The sequence below is a fragment of the Nilaparvata lugens genome, chromosome 11, assembly GCF_014356525.2.
Source record: "Nilaparvata lugens isolate BPH chromosome 11, ASM1435652v1, whole genome shotgun sequence".
Taxonomy (NCBI): domain Eukaryota; kingdom Metazoa; phylum Arthropoda; class Insecta; order Hemiptera; family Delphacidae; genus Nilaparvata; species Nilaparvata lugens.
The window spans coordinates 44,055,233-44,075,698 of NC_052514.1; the positions used below are offsets into that span (position 1 = coordinate 44,055,233).

Consider the following 20,466-nt stretch of genomic DNA (forward strand, 5'->3'; position numbering starts at 1 on the left):
ACTAGATAAAAATCTCGGCACATTACCACTAGGAGATCTATAGATACCAATAAATTTAAGAGTTTTACCACTAATCGTTTTGATATCAAGAGATATTGAATTGCATTCATCAATCTCACAGTTCAATGTAGAAAAGTCGAAAGAATCTTTTACATATATACACAAACTATCGCACTTATTCAGTTTAGAACTTTTATTAACTACTCTGTAACCTGGTATGTTAAAAGTAAAAGGAGTGTTTTCATTTATCCATGTCTCTGTAAGGATAATTATGTCATAAGAAGTTTTACAGTTTTGAAGAAGACACAGGAATTCATTGAAATTTTTGCTCAAACTACGTACATTCATTACATAAATATTTAAAAAAATTATATCTTTATTTTCACTAAAGGGTAAATAATTAAAATAATCATCTATTTCTTTTGTTAAATTATTTTCACTATCATATAAATTAAAGATTTCTTCTATATCAGCCATTTGTAAATACTAAAACAAATCAAAAGAAAGTCTTTTCCTCCTGTTGAATGTCCGGTGGGCCAGTCCTATCCACTCTCAGAAGTCAAGTTGACATTTAACAATTTCGCATTCAGGTTTTCCAGATCAGCCATACTGGAAATTCGAATTATTCTGGTCTCTTCACTCTCTCTGACGAATACTTTTCCATTCCGGATCCATGTGAATTTGAATTTATGATTCTTTGCAAACAACTTTGCTTGAAAAAGAATTTCTTTATAATAAGGTGAGAGATTTTCATTGATATACACAGGCCCATCTTGTAAGTTTTTGTTCACATTTACAGTTCTCAATTGCGTCTGCACATTTCCAGCGTTTCCCCCACCATCTCCCTCATTCAATTTAGCTTTATCCTTCAGTTCTTTAAGACATTTTCTATAACTTGAAAGCAAATTATTTTTTATGTCACGACGTGTGAATCTTACTATTATCGGCTGAATTTTGCCCTTGGTGGTAGGAAGTCTGTGTGCAACATCAATGTCTTCTTCTCTAATATTCATCTTCAGATACTTTGCAACATCTTTAACAATCAAGTTAATATCTTCCTCTCTCGTAACTGGGATGCCGTGAAACTCAAGATTATTTGACCTCGTGTACTGTTGCAGCTCATTTAGTTGTGATTCCATGGCGGTCATTTTTATTTTTAAACAATTATTTTCTTTTATGATAGATTTGTATTCAGATGCATATTTCTCAATTTGAACCTTGTATTCATCCATCTTTGTAGAGACAAATTCAACTGACTGACGAAGGTCCCTCATTTCACCCTTAATATCCTTCATTTCCAATGAAATCGATTTTCTGATTTCATTAATAATTTCATCTTTGAAAGTTGTAGAAATACTGGTATTGTTATCCATTTCTGATTCCTTATTATATCTACAATTATGACACTTCCAATGTTGTTTTCTTTGTTTCGAAATTTTTTTAAAGTTTACTTCATTAAAGCCGACACACTTAAAATGAAAATGCAATGAACAGATGCTACAAGAGATTATTTCCTTTTCCGTATAATTTTTATTGCAACTACAACTGCATTTCAACATAGTAGAAGATCTTTCATTTTTTAAATAAAATTTGTTAATATAGCCAGACAGGTAAAACAAAACCAAATTTCTTTTTTCTCTTTTCTAGTATAATTGGATAGGTACTGAAAGGAATATTTTAGGAGAAGCCTAGAGAGCATTCAAGGCACTGGTCAGAATTGGAAGCTCCTGATTAATGAATTTTGGTTTTAAAAGGAATAAGAGAGAAAAAAGAATAATAGACCTATCGACTGTTATCTCTTCTTGATAACTCCTCTCTGCCTTTATCGCTCGAGTTAGAAATTAAAAATTTCCTACCGGGTTCATTCGTTCATGTAGAAACTCTTGTTTAGCAGAAATTAAAATGTGACTTATCTTTTTATCCAGCAATGATAACAAAAAAGTGAAGGCGAATTCTTGTAGTGCAGAATTTTCTCTTCAAAACAACACCACACAAGCACCAATACGTCAAAAACTACTCACAGAAAACAAATACAAATAGTGGAAGAAACAACCAACGATGTACACTCGACCAATTTCGACTCGCAACTGAGGTTTTTATAGCATTACAGGTCTAAGCTGGATTCAGGCAGCTCAAAAAACTCGTCAACATGATAGAAGGGGTTAGCGCAGAGCCACGTATGTAGAGTTTTTTTGAACTCTATGGTTCTCATGTCTCTAAACTTGAGGGGTAATTTATTAAATAAACGTCTACCCATTATCAGATGGCTGGACCTTAGCCTTTCCAGACGGACAAAAGGAATGTTGATGTCATGACTATGTCGAGTATTAATCCCATGAACGTTCGATCTACATTGGAGCGTTTTTCTACACTTATGAGTGTGAACAAGGCTACTGAATATATACAGATTCACTACCGTAAGAATGCCAAGCTCAACAAAAAGTGGCTTACAGTGGGCTATTCTATCGGCTCTACTCATTATTCTGATAGCTCTCTTCTGCATTATTAATACCTCTCCAATCCTGGTAGCATTACCCCAGAACACCAGACCATACCACAGAACCGACTGGAACAGAGCAAAATATGAAGATTTTACATATTCAAAAGGCAAACATGACATCAAACGCAGTAAGAGGAAGTTCACTCGAGACAACCTATCTAAAACCGTATCAATATGAGGAGCCCAAGACAGATCGTTATCCACCGTCAGTCCAAGAAATCTGGCCTTATTAGAAATCGAGGGGTCGCTCACATATGGTCTTAAACCGAAGACAACTGTCTGTGTCTTGGCTTGGTTCAATAGAAAACCATTAGCTGCAAACCAATCAGAAACCTGTGTCATTGCATTAGTAGCCCCTTCACCAACTGTCAGAATATCACGACCAGTATTTATCAGAGTAGTGTCGTCTGCATAGATATATGTATTGGCATCCACATTATAAGGTAAGTCATTCACAGCTATCAAAAAAAGCAGAGGCCCAAGAATGGAGCCCTGAGGAACTCCACATTCAACACTCACTGTAGGTGACCATTTTCCATGAATCTCAACCGTCTGTTTCCTGTTACAAAGGTAGGAGCAAATCAAATTTAAAGCTGTACCCTGGATGCCGAAGTAATTCAGTTTCTTAATCAGAATCTTGTGACTGACACAATCAAATGCCCGACTCAAGTCACAAAAGGTACCCCAGGCAAAACCCTTCTTCTCAAATTCATTGAGTATGTCCGTGACAAGAGCATCAATGGCATTGGTTGTTGATCTACCTCTACGAAAACCATATTGGGAGCCCGTGAAGATGCCCTTGTTCTCAAGAAAAAAACTCAGCTGCTCCGAAACAATACACTCAAAAACCTTGGCCAAGACAGGTATGAGCGATATTGGCCGGTAGTCTGCTGGATCCTCTCTGTTACCCTTCTTGAAAATCGGACACACTCGGGCAATCTTGAGGAAATCTGGAAACACTCCTTCTCTGAGGCAGGCATTAATGCACACTGACAACGGCTCAGCAACCCACTCACCAATTTCCTTCAAGAATCAGACTATAGAATTATTCGTCATAAATCAGCTGTCGAGTGGATTATAAATTGCATGCGATTAATATCTCAATGTAAATTGGTAAAAAATCAGCTGCTATGTGGACTATTAATTGCATGCCTCATTGAATGAAATTTTTATGCACTATTAAATGAACTATTGATTGTATGCAATAACGCTTGCAATTAATAACTAAATGTCTTGTCTCTCGACTTTTCTCTGTTTTGAACTCGGGCTGTCCTGTTGCCAGTATGTCTTGAAGGAGATTAGCTTTTGATGTTAGCATTTTAGATACACCAACCCCAACAGCCATTAGCCGTTTTCACATCGATATCTCGCCGACACGACAAAAAGACAGGATATACTCTGACAGACAGTATAAGAGGAGGCTGTGGTTTATAACTGCGCGAGATCTACTGTTCACAGAACTACTAGCTTATAAAAAACTGTGATGACTCTCATTTACAATTCACGTGAGAAACCCTGTCTATCTAGCCGTAAATGGATGAAGGAATCTAAATTGAGATTCATGTATAAAGTAAGCGAAAATGATAGTACATGGTTGCCAATTTTATTTTCCCACCGCCTCTTTAAGGCTCGGTGTACACCAGTTAGTCAAGACAAGACAAGACACTATCAGACACAATACTTCACATTGTTGCTTATGACGCATTACACACGGATTACTCATTGCAATTAGACATATCTTCATAAGCAACTATGTAAAGTTATGTGACTGAACGTGTCTGATAATGTCTTGTCTTGACTAACTGGTGTGTGCCTAGCCTAAGGCTCAGCGTACACCGGTTAATCAAGACAAGACTAGACACGTTTAGTCACAATACTTCAAATAGTTACTTATGAAGACATTTCTAATTGCAATGTCTAATCAGTGTTAGCTGCGTCATAAGCAACAATGTGAAGTTTTGTGACTAAACGAGTCTGATCATGTCTTGTCTTGACTAACTGGTGTGCGCTTAGCCTTAGTAGATATTTGATTGATGTTAATAATGATCAGATATACTTTATCCATCACATACATTTTCATGAATTAAGATGAAATATTCTTGTAGTTTATTAAATTTATTCATAACCTAAAAATGATCTGGCAACCGTGCAGAATTACAGATATTTGCTTTGCCTAATGACGGACAAGGATAATAGCAAGCCAATGTTATTATCAGGTGCTAACTTTACAACGTCAAACTCACTATAAAAAACCAGAAACTAATGCCACAGTAACCAATGAGAGAAGCGGAATAAGTCATAGATCAGCCGTTGATCACGGATTTCAATATTATAACTGTATGATTTGGAAGATGTTTCTATTTTTCCAACATACTTGAGTCAATCATTTCTTCGGGTAGAAAAGGATAGCGCTATCTGCTTTGTCAAATGATAGACAATGATAGCAACACCCATGTTAATCAAGGGCTGCCATTATAACCTGGACCTCACTATAGTCTGAGCGTAACCAAACACAAGCTGCGTCGCCGAGTGAGCAAGTATAGTCGTTTTCATTCTCACCGTTTGTCGGCCGACACTCAGAATTTACTGTCCTCCGATTGGCTAAGAATCAGCTGTTGGTGAGAATTGACCAATCAGAGGACAATTCTGAATGTCAGCCGACAATCGACAAGTGTGAAGATAGCCGTTTTCAAATAACTGATAGTCGGCCGACATTAAGGTTATGCATTAAATATATTTTTTTTCTCAAAAAAATCTTTTTTCTTTTTCTAATCTATTGGAGAGGTTCTTAGGACATAATCTATGCAATTGAAATATTTTTATCAGCTTCTGTTATCTAACAATAGGGCTTCAAAAGTCACTTTTTTGAGGCAGATGGTACACATAGCCTTCAAAAACTACTGGTCAGAAAAATTTGAGAAAAGTATGCAAGTCTCCTTTTCCATATAGCAAAAATTACGTCAACTTTGTTTTTGAAAATCTGAAGAAAATAAATTTTTATGCATTTTAAACTCCTTTTTCACATTCAATGTTCGTTCTATAGACTTCAAATTCATAGTAACTTGTAGCGCTGTTCTTGATAAATAAAGTTGATGCTTAAACTTCTTTTATAGACCGAATAATAACCGCTGGTATGTGTAACTTTAAAGCACGGTTTCACGCCTGCTTGCTCGGGCAGCAACTGAATAGTACAGCTGGAGCGATCTAGCGGAATTAGTTTGTCCCTAAAGCTAAGCACTCGACTTTAATCGTCACGACACCAAGAATGTCCTCCGATCAACTGCGAATCAGTTGAGATCCGTATAATTCCCGGTGTTCCCGCCCCGTGGACACCCTGTGAGAATTAGTCAATCGGAGGATAATGATCGCTTTCACACTTGGACTCAACTCACACTTACGCGACTCAGGTCGAGAAGAGACTCGATTCTAGTCGAGAGCATGTGTTTCCAAATGGTGACACTCAGACCAGTCGATTCTAGCCTCCTCGACGTCACCATTTGCAAACACATTGCTCTCGACTAGAGTCGAGTCTCTTCTCGACCTGAGTCGCTCAAGTGTAAGTTGAGCCTTACCGATTTTTTGACGGCAGGGCACGACAGGACAGAAAGCTCTCAAATTGGGTGATTGGGTAAGCGTATCGACGATCAGTCAACCAGAGAGCTTTTTGTATTGTCGTGCCGTGCCGTCAAGAAATCGGTATGTCTGAAAACGGCCAATCTGGGTGTAATGAAGGTAGTAAATGTCGGCCGACAATCGTTACGTGTGAAAACAGCCATCAAAAACAGAATTGAATTGCTTCGCAATTCGAGTAGTGCCAGTGAGAGTAGAGCATGATTTAAATACTGATGATAAATACCAACTAAATTAGAATACATACTAATTATTGAACAAAAACATAAATAAATCAATTACACTGGAAACTTCTGCTATGAAAAATATCGACAAGAAGGAGGACGGACAGCTCAAAGGAGATTCGATAAGAACTAACTTACTATCCAGACAATATTACCATAGAGAAATGATAAGAAGATATCCCATGGCATAGGACCCTTGGGACCTATGTCAAATTTCAATACTTTTTTGTTAACTCATGCCGATTACTGTCAACAACTGTCTATTATTACTGTATTGTCGGGGTGAGAGTGTATTGAACGGCACATTATGAGACTACCAGCTTCATATAGCTTAACGAGAAAGAACTACTAGTACTATCGGTTTCAGTTAACAGTGAAATTTGGAACATAAACGCCCTATACCATGGGATATCTTCTTATGCGATCTTCTTATGATATCTTCTTATCTATGATATTACGGGTCGAGGCCAGACGAGGCAAACGATAGAAGAGTCCTAAGCCAGTCGAGGCCAGCGACGGTAGAGACCTGCGACATTTGAGGCCAGCGACGGCAGAGAACTCATGAAAAAGAGGCCTCAAATGTCGCCTGCGCTAGGCGACAGTTAAGGCCTCTTCAACTTTTGTACAGGCCCGACAGTCGAGACCTGCGACCGTAGAGGACTCCTGATAAAGAGGCCTCAAATGTCGCCTGCGTTAGGCGACAGTTGAGGCCTCTTTAATTTTTGAACAGCCCCAACAGTTGAGACCTGCGACCGCAGAGGACTCCTAAAAAAGAGTCCTCAAATGTCGCCTGCGTCAGGCGACAGTAGAGAACTCTTCAATTTTTGTACAGGCCTCGACTGTCGCGCCCCTGTCCTTGTTAGTACTGTACCTTATCTTTGGATTCGCGGAATCGTTCAGTGTAGGTGTCGTACTTCTGGAAGACATTGCAGTCCAGTTTAGGCCTATAGGTTTACTAATTTATAAATTATTTACCAAGCTACTAAAAGAGCAATATTCCTTAGAGACGAATCTACGATTCTAACCACACGGCTGCTATTGTTTGCTGTAGATTTCTATATCAATATACTTATAGACTAAAGAGGAATAGACTACAGCCTTCAAGGGCCAAGCCACACGAGTCGTTTTTTCAGTCGGCTTGAAAGGACAGGAAGCTCTCCGATTGGCTGATTGGTTAAGCGTATCTTGTGAGCTTCCAGTCCAGCCAATCGGGGAGCTTCTTGTCCTGCTGTGCCGACTGAAAATACGCCTCATGTGGATGGCCCTAATACAGCCATCAAGCGACTAGGATCGTAGTCATTGCTAAGGAAATGCACCTCAAGGGCCAAGGTGTTTTCGACGTGACTCGATACGTCAACCCAATTAACCAATATGAGAGCATCTAATTCTGTAAATACGCTCGTGTGGCTATGCCCTAATACAGCCGTAGAGCAGCTATAGTGTGGTCCACGTTATAATGGCAGTGGATAAAGATAGAAGAATAGCGATGCCGATTCTCTGCATTAATTAATTATATTTCTACACTGTCAAAAACATAATTGTCATCGTTGTGGACCTAGAAAAGGATAGTACCACCGGCTTTGTCGAATGATAGACAAGGATAGCAAAACCAAAGTTGATCAAATACTGTCATTATAACGTGGACCTCACTATAGAATCTTAGTCATCGCATCTCAGGTTCGAAACATACGAGGCGTTTTTTCAGACGGCATGACAGGTCTCGACACTCCATCCCAATCACCCAATCGCAGAGATTCCTGACCTGTCGTGCAAACTAGTCTAAAGAAACGCCTTGTGTGTCAAGATAGATAACAGTTGAACATCGTCATAGAAATGAATTTAAAATAAGCTATTGGAAGAACCCTTACATCAATAAAATATAAAAGTTAGAGAACAACATTTAACCGAGATAATTGATACTAGTAGTTCTGTGAACAGTAGACCTCACGCAGTATTCTCATCCACAAGTACCAGATGTGAACTGTTTCAAATGTTAACAAACTCAGTTCACGTTTGAATTTGTATTCCATATGATATAATTCATCCAGTTCCGTGATTATCTTTCTATCTGATGAAAATTATTTTTTTAGAATCGAAAATATTATTTCTCCAGCATTATTTAGTTCATTTGTTTATTTTTATTCACCTATTAATTAGTTTTTCGAATGTGAGAATATTGATACTGATGGGCACGCATAATAATACCATGACCGCAAAACAAAATATTGAAACCAAAGACCTTGAAGCTGCGATTAGACCAAATTTATTAAAAAAATGTTAATAACTCAATCCTTTTAGATTATATTAGATTGAACATAACTTATCATACACATGATGAACATATGTGTTTGTCAACTTCCGTTCAATCTAAAAGAATCTATAAGGATTAAGTTATAACCATTTTGTTAATAACTTTGATGTAAACCCAGCTTAAAGATGCATACCTCTTAATGTCTTTGAAACTATAGACCTTATACAAATACAGTAATAGACTGGCTTCTCCACACATCTGTGCAATCACTTGTCAGCTGATTTATTATGAATAATTCGTTAGTCTGATTTTTACTCTAATATTGGCGTATGAAGGAGGCTCCTTTTTCCTTTTATATTATCCTTGAAATGAAAAATTTCCAAAAACCTTGTATATACGTCGACGCGCAATTTAAAAAGGAACATACCTGTCAAACTTCATGAAAATCTATTACCGCGTTTCGCCGTAAATGCGCAACATAAATAAATAAACATATAAACATTTAAACATTAAGAGAAATGCAAAACCGTCGACTTGAATCTTAGACCTCACTTCGTTCGGTCAACAATGTGCCTAATTTATAAGTGGTATTACAGAAATCGTTCACTCTATAGTAAGCCTTTGCAGCAAGAAAGCTGTAAAAAATCTTTTTCATTAATGAGGTGTTTGGAAGTTAACGCCAACATCTTTCTGAGTCTAGTGAGTTCTATTATTAGGAATTGATTAAGGAACAATTTAAAAGACAATACACGAATGTTGGTACCTTATTTTTGAACTTGCGGAATCGTTCGGTGTAGGTGTCAGTCTTCTGGAAGACGTTGGAGAAGCCCTGCTCCTCCTCGGCACTCTCGTTCTGTTGCTTGCGATGCGCAATCAGCATATGAACCTCACTGATCAGCAGCGTCTCTGCGTTCTCAAACTCCTTGGGAAACTGCAGGTCGGCTGCGTCCTCTTCAGTCAGGTCTACACTGCCCGCCGCCATTTTGAATCTACAAATCAAAGAGGAATACTTTATAAACAATTATGGCATTGTTTAGTCTTTATTCGTACAAGAAAAATGTTTAGTACGTGACTGTGAGAAACAAATCTTTTCCTCCACCTACTGTCTAAAGAGCCTACTTTACTCCCTGAAACATAATACCAAAGTGTCACTTTTTCGCTCTCGGTAGTGAAAAAACAGAAAAACTCCCTAGGGAGGAAAAGTGACTACATTTAAATAACATGGGAAGCATCTCTATTTTAAAAACTTACATTGTAATCTTAGACCAGTTATAGAATAGACAAGCTGGGAAGTCTAGCCTCTGAAGCCAACATCTACTGCCATATCTCCAAATCGTGACGTCATCATCGGATAGAAAACTTTCAGATTTTGTCTATTTCAGAAGGATGTAAATTATTATTCATTAAAATGGTAAACTCCAGCTGCGCTCCCGCTGAAATAGACACAATCTGCTATGGAAAACAATGTAAACAAACTCTACAGAAAAGTTTTTTATCTGATGCTGACGTCACGATTTGGAGATATGGCAGTAGATGTTGGCTTCATCGACTTTCAGTATGAATATACAATAGGCCGTGTCTATTCTATAACTGGTCTAAGATTGTAATAGCTAGGAAGGTCTAAGCTCAGATGAGGAAGCATATAGAGTAGTCAGTCATTGAGCCGACTAAATTCAATACCTCAACCAGGATCAACATATGAAATATATGTTTGTATGCTAAAATTATTACAAACTTCATATCACTATACTAAAAAAATGTATGAATATTTTTTTCATATTCCATGCTATTCAAAATATCAGCCAACGAATATTCCTTATCAACTAATCAAATTTGAAACGGGAACTTCATCATAGCTGTAGTTGTGGCGGCCATTGTTGTAACAACTTTTGCCGACAGATAGCGCTGTCGGCAGAGAACTGTGATTACAAGCCAGCTGTTTCTATTTACTTTTTAGATTATGTTGTAACAAATTGTTTGGTCACGTACGTTTTTAAAAATTATTTTATTTTATTTTTTATAAAAATGTAGTTGGAGGAAAAATGTTGTGTATATCACGAGTGGAAAATTTTTTTTCTCCCTCAGTAAAATTGTTGCCCTCGGCTTCGCCTCGGGCTTCAAACTTTTTCCTCAGGGAGAAAAAAAAACAGCACTTTTCACTCTAGATAACAAATAACAATTAGAAACAATTATTACTGTTAGATAAGTATAAAGTAAGTATTGTTACAGTAATCAAACTGCAAATAAAATAATTAAAAAATATATATTACTGTTAGATAAGTATTAAGTAAGTAGTGTTAGAGTAATCAATCTATTGTATCAGTCCTCTGTAAATAATCGTAGTTCAAATGCTTCATGTAATCAACATGTCATTATTCTGTAGCCTATTCTGAATTGTTGCTTTGTTTAGGGCCGGTTTCCGAGCTCGGGATTCATCTAGGTTCTAGACTTCAAACAGCTGGAGTCAGAAAATTGGCTTTCCGAAACGTGGCGTAGTCGTAGTCATAGTCACATTTGAATTAAATTTCGAAAAACTGGAAAATTGAACACAAAATAGAATGAGGAAAAAATAGAGTAAAGTTTCAGCTATTTTGAATTATTTAAGAATGTTTAATTTCGTTTCCAATTATAGAAATGAGAAAATAAAGATTGTCATAAGAACTGCGACTACGCCCCGTTTCGGAAAGCCAATGTTCTGACTCCAGCTATTCAAAGTCTAGAACTTAGCTAAATCTCGAGCTCAGAAACAGGCCCTAACTGTATTCAAAGTTTAACTAGCTCAATACAATCTGCTCTCTTTTCTTTTCTTCTAAATCCCGAGGTCGGATACCGGCCCTAAATTTTTTAAAAGCACAGCTAAGATAGATCTATATACAGATATATCTAAAGCTTTAGGTGGATTCCGCACAACTAAAATGCAATTTTTCAACTCATTAATGATAGGTTTTAGAGAAGTTCGGCTCTTGGTTACCCTTACAACTTATTTCATCGATAGCTTATCAGTGCGACCACAAAACCAAATCGCCCCTAATATGATAGTGAACGCAAACAGAATAAAACATCGTTCAGCTATAAATTTGAACCTACTTGTTGTAATAGATCTATTCAAGGTGGAAATCTAGCTTAAAACACGCTGAAGACACGTCAGGATTATCAGCCGGACTGGTGACCCGAGTGAAAAATTAGTCAGGTTGTCAAAATTTGGTTGTCGGCCGCTATCTATAATCTGGCGACACTAGAATAATACTGTATATCTCGCCGACACTTGACAATTTTTTTTTGGTCATTTGCATCTTTAATAATGTACAGGGTATGACTATTATAGAGTTTGTGTTAACAACGCATACTATCTAGGAATGCCTGGTCAATGATTTAGATAGATATTGGAAGGTATTGAAATTTATAAGCCTAATAACAAATTATAGAGAAACAATAGCATACGAATTGTTTACGCTATTATTTAGATATGTTATATTTACTATTGTTATTCTTACGTTATTGTTTCTTTATGAACAAATGTTCCCCGAGGCTTCCAAACTTCCTTGGACATGCCTAGCGGTTGCCGAAACTTGTTGAAAGATCTATTACATTTGTGCAATAAATATGGGTCAAAATCATTTAAGAGAGAAACCTTTTAATGAATTTGGGAAAATATGAAAGGTTTTTATTCAAAACTAATATGGAAATTAAAGCACTTCTTATAGGTTATGTGAGATTGAGATCAAAGTATACGGAATTATAATGCTTCAATTAAAGATTCTATGAAAAATGAGTTATCGAATTACCTTTGGATGAGATGTCTTGACTTTAAAAAAAGAAGGATCGCAGCAAAACCAATAAAAATATTTAAATTGTGTAGAGACGAGATTACTGTACAACGATCGCCAAGCAAAATGCAAATTGAAAACGTACATAGTGATGGGCGATTGTGAAGTGTTACTATCGAACACTTCGATAGTTTTTTCCTAGCGATTGTTTCGATAGTTGCTGAAACGAATGAATACTATCGAAAAACACTTCGGATTCCTTAACGAAGTGTGTTTTTTGATAGTAAACCTCTCGTTATCGTTTCATTAGAAACACTTCCCTTTCGTTTCGAATACTTCGGAAACGAATTGATTGTTGGCATTGGCGACATAACCTTTTAATCTCAATACTTTATAATATGCTATTGATTAGTGATTACTTTATAATAATATTGATTTTTAATGTAGGCCTTATTAATATTTCTTATGATTTAGATAATCTGGCGACACTAGAATAATACTGTATATCTCGCCGACACTTGACAATTTTTTTTTGGTCATTTGCATCTTTAATAATGTACAGAGTATGACTATTATAGAGTTTGTGTTAACAACGCATACTATCTAGGAATGCCTGGTCATGATTTAGATAATCTGGCGACACTAGAATAATACTGTATATCTCGCCGACACTTGACAATTTTTTTTTGGTCATTTGCATCTTTAATAATGTACAGAGTATGACTATTATAGAATTTGTGTTAACGACGCATACTATCTAGGAATGCCTGGTCATGATTTAGATAATCTGGCGACACTAGAATAATACTGTATATCTCGCCGACACTTGACAATTTTTTTTTGGTCATTTGCATCTTTAATAATGTACAGAGTATGACTATTATAGAGTTTGTGTTAACAACGCATACTATCTAGGAATGCCTGGTCATGATTTAGATAGGTATTGGAAAGTATTGAAATTTATAAGCCTAATAACAGATCATAGAGAAACAATAGCATAAGTATTGTTTACGCTATTGTTTAGATATATGTTATATTTACTATTGTTATTCTTACGTTATTGTTTCTCTATAAACAGATGTTCCCCGAGGCTTCCCAACTTGCTCGGACATGCCCAGCGGTTGCCGAAACTTGTTGTAAGATCTATTACAAACTCATAATTTGTGCAATAAATATGGGTCAAAATCATTTAAGAGAGAAACCTTTTAATGAATTTGGGAAAATATGAAAGGTTTTTATTCAAAACTAATATGGAAATTAAAGCACTTCTTATAGGTTATGTGAGATTGAGATCAAAGTATACGGAATTATAATGCTTCAATTAAAGATTCTATGAAAAATGAGTTATCGAATTACCTTTGGATGAGATGTCTTGACTTTAAAAAAAGGATCGCAGCAAAACCAATAAAAAATATTTAAATTGTGTAGAGACGAGTTTACTGTACAACGATCGCCAAGCAAAATGCAAATTGAAAACGTACACAGGTTAACCAACAATGCAACAAAATAATCGTAATGTAGATAAAACGTTTTCTATGAAACCTTGTTTTTTATGATCAATTCGATTGTATGATTATTTATGAATTGTAATAATCCTCGAAAAATTTGATTACAGCTCATTGATCAATTTCAACATTTCTTTTGGTCAAACTTCAAACGTTCAAAGAAATAAACTTTATTTCCAGTTTACTTTACTCCAGCTGGCGACGCATTCCAGCTGATTCCAGCAGAAGGGTCCCAATGCAACATAATCTTAAAAAACTTAAAAAAGTAAACAAACACTGGAGGATACATAACCTGAAAATTAAAAAACTAAACAGAAGATGAGTCAAAAAATGATATTGAAATCTATTTCAAACATTGAGGAAGTCACGACAAGATAGTACAAAAATAGGAGAGCAATATAACGTGCTGAAATTAAACGTTGTTTTAGTTTTAAAAGCAAAGTTTCCAAAGTCTTATAACATTTTACAATACGGTGACGGTACTGTGTATGATTTTTGTTTAATTAATATTATTGAAATAAGAAAGCTTCTATATTATTCTACCCATTGATCCAATATTATGGGTAAAGGATGCAGATTTAGGTATAAAGACTACCGTATTAACTAGTGATTTTATTTCTCTGGACTGTCATATTCTGGTTATCTTCAGATAATCAATTACATGACATGATTTTCAATGTAACTTACATCAACAAATAGAAGCAGAAACTCTAAATATTAATACAATCACTTCTCCAAACACAAGATTAGGGTTATGCGAGCATCGCACTAGTGTCTCATTTTCAAACATTTGAAACTATTAAATGATAAAAGTTTCAAACAAATTCATTAATCATCATGTTAAAAAGGGTTCTGGATGCGATAAGGTGACTGGATAACATCTTCAGGATAAAACCTAGGTTTTGGCTCACTGATAAGCATAATGTCTTCTTTGAACTTTGAATGAGCTCTTTAGACATCTAATAGCCCACACTTGAAGCAATCAATTCAGCCCTGCTGGTGAAATATAAAGTATCAATATTTTTAAGTATTAATTATTCATGGAAGTACATTAGTGATTAGATAAATTCTTTGGAAGTTTCTTTAGTGACAATAACTTTCATTCACTATCGAATTGGAATGAGTTGTCATCAGTCAGATTTATAAGAGAAAGTTTTATCCTAAAAGTAACTATAACTAGAATTTTAGTTTATGTTTCTATGCCAATTTTACCCAGGAGAAACAATTATTGTTAAGGTACTTGCAAATAACTTATTTCTTACTTGGTGAAAGATATCTCTATTTCAAAGTGTAATATTTATCAAACTGACATCTATTCCAATTTCTCTACAAAAATCCACACTTCTTTAACCACTACTAATAATGCTTTCGATTTTTTATCAGTTTTTCAAATGATTCGTTTGAAATATTCTGATACACAAATGTTACGTATCAAACTATGGTTCGATGAATAAGCCATAATAAATTCGTTAATAATTATTGTTTACAAAATTATATAAATGATTACAAAGATGTTAATTTGTCAATTGAAAATAAAATAAATATTTGGCTCATGAATAAATAAATAACTTCTAATCTATGAACAGTAATTCATCAATCATTGGTTTGACACGAGCAAAATGGTAAATAAAGCTAGATGAACTGAAACCGAGAGGAACTGACACCCTCCCGGTGAGAGTATAAAAGCAGAGCTGCAGCAGACTGGGACTTCATTTGCGTCGAGACAGTGCTGAGAGAATGTTGTTGAAGTGAGAGCGAAATACTTTCAAGTTTCTTTCAGTTTCTGAGCTCAAATAGTTGATTTTATGATTCTATAGTGTAATTAATTTGATAGTTTAGTGGTTTTATTAATGATCGTGGTCCAGTTTGTGTTTTAAGACAAGATTTTTTAAGCCTTGGGACTCAAGGTTAGTCGATTTCTATTTTTTTTATAAGTGAATAATTTTGGTTTTGTGCATGCACTTATCAGCTCAGACCTTTTGAAACTTCAATACAATTTCAACTATTAAATATGTGATGGATAATTTTTAATAAAAATATTTTTGATTCTTTTGAACTGAAATTTTTCAGTCATCATCATTATTAGTATAGGCCTACAGAATTATTAAGAAACTAGCCAATTTTTTTTCATTCATTGTTTCATTATTGCTACTTCTCTGTAAATTTCCAGATTATTAGTTCTGTAGAATTTATCAATACTATGAAATTCAACTATTAATGAAATTTTTTCCAATTGAAAAAATAACTCAGTTTCAATTTTGAGATCTTCAAATACAGGAATCTATTTATTATACTGTATCATGCAATTGATTTCATTTTTCAAACCTACCTTTAAATTTACCAAAAATGATATGTAGCAGCTTAGTTGCAGTCCATGAATTAATTAACTATTTGATTTAATAAGTATTATCATTATTATTATAAATAAAACTATTCTTTTTCTGAATTAATTTTTACAAAAATTACATTCTTATATTTTGAATCAGCATGATAATTAGATTGATATGGAATCACTTATATATTTTCCTAAATTAATATCTTATTTGGTCTAACGAGCTTTTGAGAATTTTTATTTTAAATAATTTTTTATCTTTATTTGATTCTTTTGATGTTAAACTAATGCAAGTTTGAACTATTTTTTTATTCTTTTGATGTTAAACTAATGCAAGTTTGAACTATTTTTTTATTCTTTTGATGTTAAACAAATGCAAGTTTGGACTATTTTTTAAAAATTATTATACATTTTTAAATTGATAGTTTTTCATGTTCTATTTTCACATCGAGTCATACCTATCATAATTTATTCATCAACTAGCACTAGATATATCTTCCTTGATATTATAGTGACCCTCATTGCTCCTTTGATTAAATAATGTACTACATTCATTGCATTCAAAATTATTATTATTATTCTGTAGTCAACGGATCTATAAATAACTATAGAGCAAGATTAAATTTTCATTTTTCTAATTTTTGTTTATTTGAACAGGATTGAGAACAGTATATTAAATTTATTCAATTCAGTTATATCAATCACAGTATTGAAAGGTGAATTAATTATGGATAAAATTATTAATCAATGTTTTGTCTTTTTCAACAGGATTGATGAACAACTAAACAAACAATTGTGGAAATACATGTGAAAAATTATGGAGATGCCACCAGCTATTCGATGCATTAGAGAGCAGCTCTACTACCAGAGTGGAGATGTGGATCACTGGATGTGGTATGAGATATCTGGTATTTATATTTTCAGAAGTCTAGACAGGATAGAATTCTCTAACACTTCCCTATTCTAACACAGATATCAAGCTAGGGCCGGGATGTTTATGGTGGTTACTATTATGACACAGTTCATCCCGACCCCTTCGGCAGTGCCATGTTCTATCCGGTTGGTTCTGAGTCCAATGGGTGCTTTCAAGTTAGAGTCAACTGACCTGCAGATCGCATTTCCGCGTGCCAACAACTGGACGAACATGTGCTACTGTTAGATTGTGGTTTATGGATGGCTGTGGAGTAAGAAAATCACCTTGAATAGGGTTTGAGTTGTCAGGGTCCCTGTAGGATATTTGCAGTTGTCAGTCGACTATTACATTTCTGATCAGTGCCCTTTGTGGTGGTGCCACAGCTTTTTCATGATGGTTGCGGGCTCAGTACAGCACTAATTTGATGAGCAGGTGGTACTGTTACACTGTGGCCTGGTCTGACTTGTTCTATGAGACTGGCGATGCAAATATTAGATTGTAGTGCCTTCAGCAAACTTAGGGATGGGGGTGTGAGAATTATCTGTCTTAAGAATTAGAATTAAGAAAAATACGTTTATATCTGAGGCTGGAGTGATATTAAGTATAGTCTCTAGCCTTTGCTAGTTGGCGGGGAAGGGAAAATATAGCCTCTAGCCTTTGCTAGTTGGCGGGGAAGGGAAAATATAGCCTCTAGCCTTTGCTAGTTGGCGGGGAAGGGAAAATATAGCCTCTAGCCTTTGCTAGTTGGCGGGGTGAAGCCTCTAGCCTTTGCTAGTTGGCGGGGGATGGGAAAACGAAGCCTCTAGCCTCATCTACAGTCTTAAATTGCATGCATTTTAGTTTTAGTATTTAGAAAATACAAATATAAGTTGAGAATTAAGATTGAAGTATGTGAAATATAGCCTCTAGCCTTTGCTAGTTGGCGGGGTTAAGCCTCTAGCCTTGCTAGTTGGCGGGGTGAAGCCTCTAGCCTTGCTAGTGGCGGGGTTAAGCCTCTAGCCTTTGCTAGTTGGCGGGGTGAAGCCTCTAGCCTTTGCTAGTTGGCGGGGTGAAGCCTCTAGCCTTTGCTAGTTGGCGGGGAGAATGGAAATCACCGCTATCTTGTGATAGCCTTGGGTTAATCTTAGTTTTAACATAATTTTAAGTCTTAACTTGCATGCAATTTACTTAATAGGTGACACTTCCCCATCGGTAGGGGAAATGCACAAGGTATTTTGCATCAAAGAGGGTGTATCACCCTTGGAGATGCTGGGAAGTGGAGATATTCTTGAGAAATTCAAGAGTTTTTTACTTCTCTACTCTACTAAGTATCTTTAAGAGTGAGAGACTCTCATAGATACTGTAGAGTACAACATTCACGCCTGGCGGTCCTTAGTTTAGTGATAAGTTCAATCTATGATTAGCAACTATTTATCATCATTTTTTGATACTTTAAAATTAGAGATATTCTTGAGAAATTCAAGGGTTCTCTAATGAGTATCATTGAGAGTAAGAAACTCTTATTGATACTGTCTTGTACAAACATACACTCCTGTTGATTCAGGTATTCTCTTAGTTCAGTCCAAGTTAAGATTTGTAACTGTTTATCTACATTATATAAAATTGCTTTGTTTTGTAAGTGCTTTACAAGTTTGTTGCAGCTTAGCCTACCAAATGAATCCAAGTGCACCATTGTAGATATTTTTTAAAAGGTTAGTAGACTCTTTCATTGATTTTTACTCATCCAGATATCCAGACTCAAGCTCCATGATATTATATCTCATTAATTTATTTTTTGTTTGGAATTATCAATTCTTATTGTTCCTAGACAATTTGTAAAGCATATTCGAATTTTTTCAGTTTGTATCTTTATTCAATATTCACTAGTTCCTTTTTTGTGACACAATTTAATATCAAGTGTTTTTGAATAATATCAAAATTATAAATAGAGAGAATAAATAATAGATTGGATAGATTAAATAATTAGATTACATTAGATTAAATAATATCTTTTTTTAATATCAAGATTTTTAAATTTGTATCTTTATTCAATATTTACTAGATCCTTTTTTGTGACACAATTTAATATCAAGTCATGGCAATTTTTTAATATTATTCATCTTTAACAATGTATGGTGAAATATTTATTGAACCAAGTTTGATAATTCTACTTGGCACTATATCTATTGAATTTTGTTATTTAAATTAACAGTTAACCTTCAATCAATTGTGTATAAGAAAATCACCTTGAATAGGGTTTGAGTTGTCAGGGTCCCTGTAGGATATTTGCAGTTGTCAGTCGACTATTACATTTCTGATCAGTGCCCTTTGTGGTGGTGCCACAGCTTTTTCATGATGGTTGCGGGCTCAGTACAGCACTAACTTGATGAGCAGGTGGTACTGTTACACTGTGGCCTGGTCTGACTTGTTCTATGAGACTGGCGATGCAAATATTAGATTGTAGTGCCTTCAGCAAACTTAGGGATGGGGGTGTGAGAATTATCTGTCTTAAGAATTAGAATTAAGAAAAATACGTTTATATCTGAGGCTGGAGTGATATTAAGTATAGTCTCTAGCCTTTGCTAGTTGGCGGGGTGAAGCCTCTAGCCTTTGCTAGTTGGCGGGGTGAAGCCTCTAGCCTTTGCTAGTTGGCGGGGAAGGGAAAATATAGCCTCTAGCCTTTGCTAGTTGGCGGGGTTAAGCCTCTAGCCTTTGCTAGTTGGCGGGGTTAAGCCTCTAGCCTTTGCTAGTTGGCGGGGTGAAGCCTCTAGCCTTTGCTAGTTGGCGGGGAAGGGAAAATATAGCCTCTAGCCTTTGCTAGTTGGCGGGGTTAAGCCTCTAGCCTTTGCTAGTTGGCGGGGGATGGGAAAACGAAGCCTCTAGCCTCATCTACAGTCTTAAATTGCATGCATTTTAGTTTTAGTATTTAGAAAATACAAATATAAGTTGAGAATTAAGATTGAAGTATGTGAAATATAGCCTCTAGCCTTTGCTAGTTGGCGGGGTTAAGCCTCTAGCCTTTGCTAGTTGGCGGGGTGAAGCCTCTAGCCTTTGCTAGTTGGCGGGGTTAAGCCTCTAGCCTTTGCTAGTTGGCGGGGTGAAGCCTCTAGCCTTTGCTAGTTGGCGGGGTGAAGCCTCTAGCCTTTGCTAGTTGGCGGGGAGAATGGAAATCACCGCTATCTTGTGATAGCCTTGGGTTAATCTTAGTTTTAACATAATTTTAAGTCTTAACTTGCATGCAATTTACTTAATAGGTGACACTTCCCCATCGGTAGGGGAAATGCACAAGGTATTTTGCATCAAAGAGGGTGTATCACCCTTGGAGATGCTGGGAAGTGGAGATATTCTTGAGAAATTCAAGAGTT

The 20,466-nt window shown here is 35.7% G+C and overlaps 1 protein-coding gene and 1 long non-coding RNA gene across 10 annotated transcripts in view; one reads left to right on the plus strand and one right to left on the minus strand.

Moving 5' to 3' along the window:
- LOC120353712 (DNA-directed RNA polymerase II subunit Rpb4-like) overlaps positions 1-14,766 on the minus strand; it is a 53,843-nt gene extending 39,077 nt beyond the window's left edge. For 3 of the 9 annotated variants that reach the window (XM_039438513.1, XM_039438512.1, XM_039438510.1), the window contains exons 1-2: positions 13,729-14,143; positions 9,369-9,594 (exon numbers count right to left, since the gene is read on the minus strand). In XM_039438513.1, the coding sequence (XP_039294447.1) occupies positions 9,369-9,587 (219 nt within the window). In that variant the 5' untranslated portion in view covers positions 9,588-9,594; positions 13,729-14,143. Of the gene's footprint in view, positions 1-9,368; positions 9,595-12,390; positions 12,513-13,428; positions 13,500-13,728; positions 14,144-14,564 lie in introns of those variants that run through there. The other 6 variants (XM_039438508.1, XM_039438506.1, XM_039438507.1 and 3 more) reach the window with 3 other exon arrangements.
- LOC120353713 lies at positions 14,245-17,116 on the plus strand. Its single transcript, XR_005572535.1, has 3 exons — positions 14,245-14,356; positions 15,464-15,784; positions 16,978-17,116. It is a non-coding gene; the product is annotated as an uncharacterized LOC120353713 (long non-coding RNA).
- The last annotated feature ends 3,350 nt before the right edge of the window (positions 17,117-20,466 follow it).